Source organism: Volvox carteri, assembly GCF_000143455.1.
Source record: "Volvox carteri f. nagariensis unplaced genomic scaffold VOLCAscaffold_86, whole genome shotgun sequence".
Taxonomy (NCBI): domain Eukaryota; kingdom Viridiplantae; phylum Chlorophyta; class Chlorophyceae; order Chlamydomonadales; family Volvocaceae; genus Volvox; species Volvox carteri.
Genome location: NW_003307629.1, coordinates 35,185 through 44,140, shown reverse-complemented (window position 1 = coordinate 44,140; position 8,956 = coordinate 35,185). Strand labels below are relative to the sequence as shown.

The following is an 8,956-nucleotide window of genomic DNA, read 5'->3' as shown; positions in this document are numbered from 1 at the left end:
AAGAAGAAGACAACATCGTCAGGCAATAATAATAAAAATAAATAATAAAACGCTGAGGTAACAGCGATGTTAAGGCCGGCCCCATAGGGTCTCATCGTGTATGTATGTATATATGTATATATGCATGTATACATTCATGTACATGTGTATGTATGCATGTATGTACCTGTGTGTGTACGTGTGTGTGTCGCTTGTCTGTTATCATAAAGGTGTTGTCATCAGCCTCTTTCGCAGCAGACGCGACCCCTCCGTGGCAACCGGGCGGGGCGGGCGGTGGCAGCGTGGCGCTGAAACACCACCTTGCTTCTTCTGACACCGAGGGGAATTTAGGGGACATCATGATTGGGATTGGCGGTTGTACGCGGGAGCTCGGCCAGCGGCCGGGGCAGAGTGGCGGCAGAATGGGAGGAGAAAAGCCGGAGCTCGGAACTTGTTCCGACTAGAACTGAATCTGTTCACGTGCCGGTAACCACCAACCAACTTTACCCACAACTAGTTTTTATTCGTTGGATTGGGAACACATGTTTCCTTTTGAGGAGCGAGGAGGAGGGAAGCGAAAAATCGTACATATGTTGACATGTCTGTAAATGCACGTGTGTACATGCAATGTATGTGCCCTGTATGCATGTATGTATGCACCTAAATATGCTGCTGGTGTGCGATGTTAGGTTCAAATTTTGTGTGTTTTTGTGGGTGTTTGATTGTACATACAAGTACGTATGTATGTGTTTGTTAGGTGAACCCCGGGGAATCAACAGGATATCCTTCCGGCGTATGGGATACATATCGGCGTTGTCGTACCGGGGAGGGAGGGCCGCTGTCGCAGTATAATAAATTCCCGGGCAGGAAGCCTGGTAGGCCCGGCGGGGGGTGAGGGGGGCTGTGAAGGGGAGATCGAGGGGAATCCGAGGAAGGCACTTTTGCGCATGTATCCGTAAGGAGGGCTGGGTGGGGTGATGATGGCCTGCGCTGAGTGCGCCGGTAGGCCGGTAGGCGGTTGACGAGGCAAGGGACTGCCGGTGGGGGTGAATCTACTCTTCGTCGCGTCTGGCCTGGGCCCTCAACCGTCTTCCTCCCTTCCTCCGTCCTGGCTTGCTTAGGATTAGTTGGCTGCTGGGAGAGCCCCCTGATGCGCGATGTCAACCGGGAGGGCCGTGAGGAGGGCAGTGCACGGAGGTAACTAATGGATGGGTCGCCTAGATGATCGCTGATGCCTTTCCGCAGTCAGTCGAGCGTCGTGCCGCCTACATCGGACATGTGTAAAACATGTGCAAAACACGCCGTGCGTGCTGCTGTTGACAGCTCACGCACACGCACACACAGAAGTCGTGTGTGAATCGTGTGTGAGTGATGTTGCCCGGGAGCTCTCTCTGGGCCCACACAACAGCCCTGAAGCAAACCCCTCCCCCCCATGGGGGAATACCTCCTAACTCTTTACATCGCCTTTCAGATCCATCTGATCCACCATCACACCTTACCATTACCATTATCATTATCATTACCACAGCGTGGATCACCATCACCACCGCCATCATTCGCAATGCAGCACGAGGTCATCAAGGCCAACTTAGGGACAACCTGAAATCACGGTTTGAGCAGTAACGGTTACAAGCCTCCAACAATTCAGCAACTCCAGACGATCGTCGTATGACAACGTCGACCCGACCCGACCCGTCTTGAGGCAATCAAACACCTCACACGCCTCGTAGCGCCTGCACAACCGCCACCCCCGTGCCCCACACGACCGCCACAAGCCCCACCACGAGGCGGAACAGCACGCGCGGCAACCAGCTCAGCAAGTTCCACGCGCCCAGGCCTAGCAGAATGGTTACAGCAATTACGACACGCATGACGTACAGAATGTCGTACGCAAGTACGGCGGACAGGGCGCCACCAAGGATGCCGCCGAGGATGCCCCTGTGCACGTGTAATGTGTATGTACGGCAACAGGGGCGGGCCCAGGGGAGAGGTTCAGGGCATGAGTAATCGAGTTTCCGCGTGAATCAACGAGCCCATCATCTAGTATAGTAAGTGGACTTCTCTGCACGAGAGAGTAAATGAGTATGTACGTAAGTAAGTACGTATGTGAGTGATTTGCCGTGTGAGTCAGTGCAGGGAGGGAAGACGGGACGAGAGAGGCGTACGAGGGTTGCATCCACGCACGTGAACCCTAAAGCCCCCCGACCCCACTGACCGTCCCTTCAACGGGTTAAACTCCGCAACACAACCCAACCCAACCCAACCCGACCCTCCCCCCTCCCCCCAACCAGCAACCAGCAACTAGGTCCACCCCTAGGGGGCCCTCCAATACAAGGGAGAGCGGCCTCACCACGTGCCCACCAGCGGCTGATACGCCGCCATCAGACCGGACAGCCCCAACAGCGCTACGCAGGCCGGCGTGGGGGGAAGCAACTGGCCGCCAGTATAACGCCAACAGCGGACCCCCACAGCCACCTCCGTGCCCAGGGCGGCAGCTTGAAGGACGAAATAGGCGGGGCGCGGGGGGGAAGAATGGAGGAGGTTATGTGGTTGCATGCATGCATACATACATACAACACACACACACGGCAGCGGCTTACCCAAGCCCGCGATGCCCGTCGCTTGGCCCCCGAGGAAGAGCTGCGTAAGGCCCGCCACAGCGCCCGCCATGCCGTACGACAGCAGCATGATCATAAAGCCGTCGAGCGTCTCCAGCCAGGGCAGGGTTTCCTCCAGGGAGGCGAGTGAGACCTTCGACAACAACAACAATAACAACAACGTGCGAGTTGGGCTTTCGCGGGTGCGGGTGTGGAGGGAGGTTTTTGACAAGACCGAAGGATAAGCAGAGGGCCGGAGCTCCCACTACCCCACCGCGCCGCACTTCATTTCGTGTTCTCCCCAATCCCCCCTCCCTCACCCCCCTTCCCTCACAGATTCCGCACCAACGCCCCCCCCTCCCCCTCACCCCCGCCCACCCAGGGGACCAGGGGACCCACCAGCAGTGACACCAGCCCGCTGTGCAGCAGGCTGCTAGTCAGCAGGCTGCCGTACTGGCCTGCGGACAAGCTGATGGCGTCCTGCGCAGGGGGGACGGGGGAGGGAGGGCGGGAGGCGAGCGCCGTGTGCTTGTGTATGTGTGTATGTGTGTGGGATTGCGGTGCGACACGGCGTTGAAAACAAGGAGATGCCAGGCCCAGGCAGACGCCAAAGCGATTTTGCACAAAGTAGGTCATGCAGCTGCTTCCGTACCGCCACTGTTGCTGCTGTCGTACAGCTTCCTCACCGTTTGCCAGGAGAGAGTCAGCGGCGTCGGCGGACTCGCGACCAGCAGCGCCAGCCACACCTCCCTGCCCGCCGCTGCTGCTGCCGTCGTTGACCCCCCTGCCGCCGCCGCCGCCGCCTCCTGCGCCGCCGCCGCTCCTCCCGTCAGCACGTGTGCCAGCGGAGCCCACTGCGCCACGAACACCGCGACGCAAGCTAGCTGCACCACCCGACTCACGAATGCCTGGCGCTTGACGCCGCCGCCCCCGGCCTCCGCGGTCGCCTCCGCTCCCGCCGCCCCGTCGGGCTGTGCCTGCCTTGTGTGCTCCTGTGGCGATGGTGGGTCCAAGGGCCGCTCCACGAAGTGGCGCCACCGCACCCGAATGCGCTGCCACATCTCCGCCCACTCCTGACGCGTCTCCTCCCATTCGCTGACGGGCGGCTGCTGCTCCTGCTGCTGCTGCTGCTGGGCATCGTCAGCTGCGACTGTTGCGCCTGCAGTGTCGGATACGCTGCTGGTGGTGGATGAGGTGGAGGTGGAGGTGGTGGATGAGGATGAGGAGGTGGTGGAGTTGGTGGGGGTGTTTTGTGCAGCAGCTGTTGTTTGCCGCGGAGCCGTTGCGCCGCTGGCCCTAGGTGGTGCCGGGGAAGGAGGTGAGGTTGGGCCTGGAGCAGCAGTGCTATAGGCTGGTGAAGGGGTGGCGGTAGTGGTCTGTGTTACCTCCGAATCTTGCGGCTGCGGCTGCTGCTGTTGGTTCTGTTGTTGTTGGCGGTCCGCTTCCAGTTGCTGCCGTACCATGCCCCCCAGCTTGGCGCGGGCTTCTTGCTGCATTTGCTCAAAGGTCAGCCTCGTGCGCTGCTGATGCTGATGCTGATGCAATGGCGGGGAAGGGATTGCGCTGCTAGGCGAAGCCGAAGCTGACGATGTCGGCGTTGAGGCCTGCGCGGGCTGCTTGGCTTCGGAGCTGCTGGACGCTGGCTCTTCTGGCCCCAAGTTTGTGGGGTCGCTTGATGCAGACATCGAGCTCGTAACTACATAGGATGCTCGTTCCCTCCTCCGATGTAGGCAACCGCTCCGGAATGGCCAGGTTACAGAGCGGCGATGGAGGGCATGGTTACCAAGCCATCGATACCAATGAAAGACAGCGCGGCGACCAAGACCGTGAGTTGTTGTACCGTTATGGCCGCAGGGCTTCGGACAGCAGGTCCGGAGTTCAGCTGCCATTTATCTTAAAGAAACACGGCCACAGGATTTTTCATTACGGGAGTGTCACTCGTGTCGTGTTGCAACATCGATCGACAACGAATATGTCTACAATTGGAAAATGTTCAGAATTAAGGCAGATTCGGGTCAGAGTGCTACGCAAAGCTGCGTGAACGCACTGTTGCCATGGTACTGGTCCGTGGTTCGAACGCTGTATTGTAGCCCACCAACCCAATACAGCGCGAGATCGTAAGGAAAATTTGCAATTCGTAATACTGAAAGAGTTACTGCACAACTTATCAGACGAGTACGGTGGCGGCTCGCCACCAACCGACATCAGTGGATTGACCCTGCCAAGTCTTTGCGTCCAACTTTACCTTTCACCGTCTTTGTGATAAATAGTCTAGATCTTGCTGTAACTCGCTGTTGCCCTTTCATTCATTCCTTCGCGACTCATTTATAAATTTTCAATTTCCATTCGGAGTCGCCCTCACAGCGAAGCACAACCTAACTACCGCCATAGTGATTCATTTCCATCGTAATGGCAACTCTCACAGGGACGTCAGGTTGCGCGTGGCGTCAGTGTTTGCCGTCAGTTACACGTCCGCTCGCGCTCAGACGCACCGTGCGGTGTAGAGCTGCGTACCAAACAGAGGCAGGGATGCCGCCACAGCCTCCACCCCCACCTCCGCCTCCGGGACCGGTAGGCCAAAAGCCCTTGACTCCGAAACCATTACACCCTAGCCCAACGTACTCCTTGCGGGCCACCTCTATCCACATGCAGATCAGCTGTTTTCCGCGCCGTTGCACCTTACCACCTGACATGGCCCCCACCCTCACTTCCCCCAGAACATGTTTTCTTATTTGGCTTACTTGTTTTGCCATATACCCCCAGTGCTTTATCTTTCCCTTCATTCCGCGCCTCGGCGTCCTGCCCCACGACCTACCAACTCGCTGCTCCTGCGGGCCCTGTCCCGGTCCCGGCCCTTGGGGCGCTCACTGTTCCGTCGCTCGTTCGTTCGTTCCTTACCCTAGGGCAGCTTTACGCGGCGGAGCCTGTTGCAGCGGTTTGGTGGTTTCGGAGCAGCGGCGGCGGTCGGGGGCGTCGTGGGCTTCCTGGCGGGCTCCCGTAGCGGTGGCGGCGAGAGCGGTGGGTTGTCAGCGGCGGAGCGTGCGGATGTGGGTGAGTCCAGCAGCGTGTTCCTGTGGAAGCCTGTTACCCGAGCGATAAAGCATACATGCATGCATACATACATACATACATGTATATAAACATGTATATAAACATATATATGCTTAGGTCAGGTACCACTGGTAAGGCACAGACCACGTCCCCGGGGGATCCCGGGATCGAGACCTGTTAGGGTCGAAAATCCTTCCGATGGTGGAAGGCAAAGTGCCCCTAGTTCATGGACGGTGGTGACCTGGGATAAAGCTAACTTGCGAGCTGACCAAGAATGGAGTTGATCCGGCAGAATCCGTTGGATGCCGGTGGTTGGTGCTGAACCTAAGCGATCCTCTGAGAAGTCGGCCAGGGTGATTGGATGAGGGTGCCCCGAAATACCGGGGAAGGCAGGGTCTGCCGGGTAGCGGCCGCAGGGTGAAGATATGACCCCCCCCTGTCCCACACATACATACACACCTACAAGTGGAGGTGCGCGTACGTGGCCACGTCATCTACTCTTCTGCTTGACGAAGTCTGTTTGTGCAAAGTACGTGTTGTACGTGTAGGTTTTTTTAGGGCCACAACTTGGTGTCGTCCCCCTTGCTTCCTTCCCCTGCAACTCGTGGACTTATGAATCCATGGCAGCGTGGGAGCGCTGGGGAGAGACAGGACCGGCACTGCTGGGGGTGATTTGATCTGAGAGAAAGAGAAAGCCGATAAAGGAAGTGACTCGCTGTTTCTTGTGCATGCTCATGTCGCATGTTGAATGCAGACGAGTTGCGGCGGGAGCTGCATTTCCGTCGGGACTATGACGGTCACGTGTTCGTTCGCGATGGGCGGGGTAGCTGGTGGGAGGTGCGGCTAGACGCCAAGCTGCCGGGCACCCTGCTGCTGCGGGACCCTCGAGACGGCGTGTATTTCATCACCTACAACAACATCCAGCAGGTGATGATGTGGCGATGATATAATGGTGCTGCTAAGTGGTGATGGGACGGGACGCCAAATGCGAACCCTGGGCAATTAGGACTTTGGAAGCGAGGAGACTTTGCATAACTCTTTAGTATTCACGGACTCCGGTAAGCGAGAAAAAGGAAGGCATATTTAAAAAACGTGCAGTCGACTACGGCTACAAAACGTATTTTCATCGTATCAGGAATATCTCATTTTGTTTCCGAGGTGCTGTTTTGTGACTTGTTTGAATTGTCGTTGCAACCACTAATAACCTCCATCAACGAACCAAACCGAACAGAAAGTCGACTAGTCGAGCAATAAGTAGTATTAGCTGTCCACGGGGCCGATATTTGACCGCGGCTGGCACTTTCTGGTCCGCAGATCGACTTGACCGACGACTACGTGGTTGGGTCTCTATTCGCGGGCGGGGACTGGGAGGCGATTGCGCAGCGGGTGCAGGCGCGAGACGACGCGGGGGCGCTGGTGGACGTCAAAATGCCCAAGGACGCCTTCCGCGACATGATCTCCGTGATGGATTGATTGATTGATCGACTGATTGGTTTTTTAACGATTTCCTGGACGTACTTCAATCTGTACGGTAGTCTTCAACCTTCATGATCCTAAAATTTGGATTGCTGGTCCGGATTTTGGTTTTGGTTTTCATTTGGCGAATTTCTGCTGGGTTTGGGGAGGGCTCCCTCACTCTGCTATAGCTGTAATGAGCGTCGGATTAGCATGTGCGTGAGGACAGTAATTTACCGAAAGAGCTATTACCCCAAGCGGTAAGCGAGTTAGTTCCGCGGGTTTAACGAAATAACAGAGCAAGAAGACAGCAAGACTGAAACAGTAGAGCCTTGGAAACGCGGGCTATTGCGAACAGGTTCCGTACATAGGTCTCGGTAAGTCGTGAGGGTGCTCATATGACTTTTCCCACTTTGAAGGTTAGGGTTTCTCAAGATGCCCTCCCCCGTATCGGAAATTCCTTCCCTGGCATCTATGGTTTGCACTGTCCCAAATTGTAACATTCAGTTCATCTGCCTTGAAAATAAGTCGATGCATGTGAAGTCACAATTGAAGCTATGCTCAACCTTTGTGGAGGTGTCGCAGTTCTAAATTCGAACCAGGAAGGCAACCATGTGCAGAATCCGAGGCCGTGGCTCATATCGATTGCTCAAAGCTATGCAATACTGCTGCTACTGCTGCTTTGGCCCCAAGCGTGACATTCGCACGGAAGGCTGCTGCTGCGACTGCTGTTGCTGCTCGTGATGGTGGTGATAGTCGGCAAAGTCCTTGGAGCCCCGACTCGGCGTCGACATCAGAGCCCGCGGCACGGGCAACAGCGCCAGCACCAGGGGTGAACCCGATGAGTCCGCCCCGGGCACATCCACGCCGTCCGCAAGGTCCAGGTCTTGGAGGCTATCTGGGCTGCCGCCACCAAGAGCCACCGATGGCGGCCGCAGTAGTTGCGTAGCCGTGCGGCGGAGCCGGCAGCCACCCACGGCCGCAGCCAGTTCAGTATCATCAGCGTCCTTATGGACGAAATCCTCGACCTCCACCATTTCTGGATTAGTTTTGTCACCAAGGTCAAGCACCAGGTCCCTAGTGCTGCTTCTGCTGCTACTGCTGTCTTCATCTATCTCTGGACTGGGATTGTCTTGGGAAAGGTGGAGGACGAGATCTTTACTCTTGACGGCCTTATTACTCGGATGGTTCTGGAGCAAGTGGGGCGGCAGGATGGTTGTGGATGGGGACGTGGTGGACAGCGGCCGCCGCAGACTGTTGTTGCTGCTGCTGGTACCACTGCTGCCGTACGCTGAGGAACCGCAAGCAGCATCCCCGCCGCCGCCGCCGCCAGCCCTGCCGCTACCTCTGATAATGTGGACGGGCGCCCCAGCGGCCCAGCATGTCACCGGGATTGCCGCGCCATCATCCTCGGCGCCGAGGGCCGACCAGGTTTGTGTGGCTGCCTCCAGTTCCGAGTTACTGACACAACGAAGGCCACTGGTCGCCAAAACCGTCGCCGCCTGCTGCTCCTGGAGAAAAGGAACAGCTTGACCGTGTGAACTAGGAATGCGCTCTGAGTCGTCAGTCATATCGCAGTCATTATCAAGGGCTGCTTCAGCGGTGTTAACGACAGCCGCCGCTTCCACTTCCACCGCCGCCCGCCCTTGACGTGACTCCGTTACACGCACGTCCGACACGGCGGCGGTTCCGCAGTTCTGCTGGAAGCTGCTCGCTTCTGCTGCTGCTGCTGCTGCTGCCGCCGCCGCCGCCGCAACAGCCATTGTGGGTGTCGTTACCGATGCAGCCTGTCTGCCTTGTACGATCATGACATCATCCCTGCCGAGGCTGCTTAATGATTTCGACACACCGCTGTCCTTTGTACCCATATTTGT

The 8,956-nt window shown here is 57.2% G+C and overlaps 3 protein-coding genes across 3 annotated transcripts; 1 reads left to right on the top strand and 2 right to left on the bottom strand.

Annotated features, from left to right (window-relative positions):
- Nucleotides 1-1,694: 1,694 nt before the first annotated feature.
- On the bottom strand, nucleotides 1,695-4,261 carry VOLCADRAFT_119864 (uncharacterized protein; the record flags this gene model as incomplete). Its single annotated transcript, XM_002958087.1, has 5 exons — nucleotides 1,695-1,917; nucleotides 2,330-2,474; nucleotides 2,580-2,730; nucleotides 2,976-3,056; nucleotides 3,263-4,261. The coding sequence occupies 5 exons, from the start codon at nucleotides 4,259-4,261 to the stop codon at nucleotides 1,695-1,697; spliced, it is 1,599 nt and encodes a 532-aa protein (XP_002958133.1).
- A 578-nt stretch (nucleotides 4,262-4,839) lies between these two features.
- Nucleotides 4,840-7,148, top strand: VOLCADRAFT_121683 (uncharacterized protein). The gene is made up of 4 exons (XM_002958115.1): nucleotides 4,840-5,147; nucleotides 5,480-5,594; nucleotides 6,382-6,554; nucleotides 6,942-7,148. Exons 1-4 carry the CDS (start codon nucleotides 4,986-4,988, stop codon nucleotides 7,098-7,100), a joined length of 609 nt encoding a protein of 202 aa, XP_002958161.1. The 5' UTR covers nucleotides 4,840-4,985; the 3' UTR covers nucleotides 7,101-7,148.
- A 605-nt stretch (nucleotides 7,149-7,753) lies between these two features.
- Nucleotides 7,754-8,845, bottom strand: VOLCADRAFT_99336 (uncharacterized protein; the record flags this gene model as incomplete). The annotated part of the gene is made up of 1 exon (XM_002958086.1): nucleotides 7,754-8,845. One exon carries the CDS (start codon nucleotides 8,843-8,845, stop codon nucleotides 7,754-7,756), a length of 1,092 nt encoding a protein of 363 aa, XP_002958132.1.
- Between the last annotated feature and the right edge of the window lie 111 nt (nucleotides 8,846-8,956).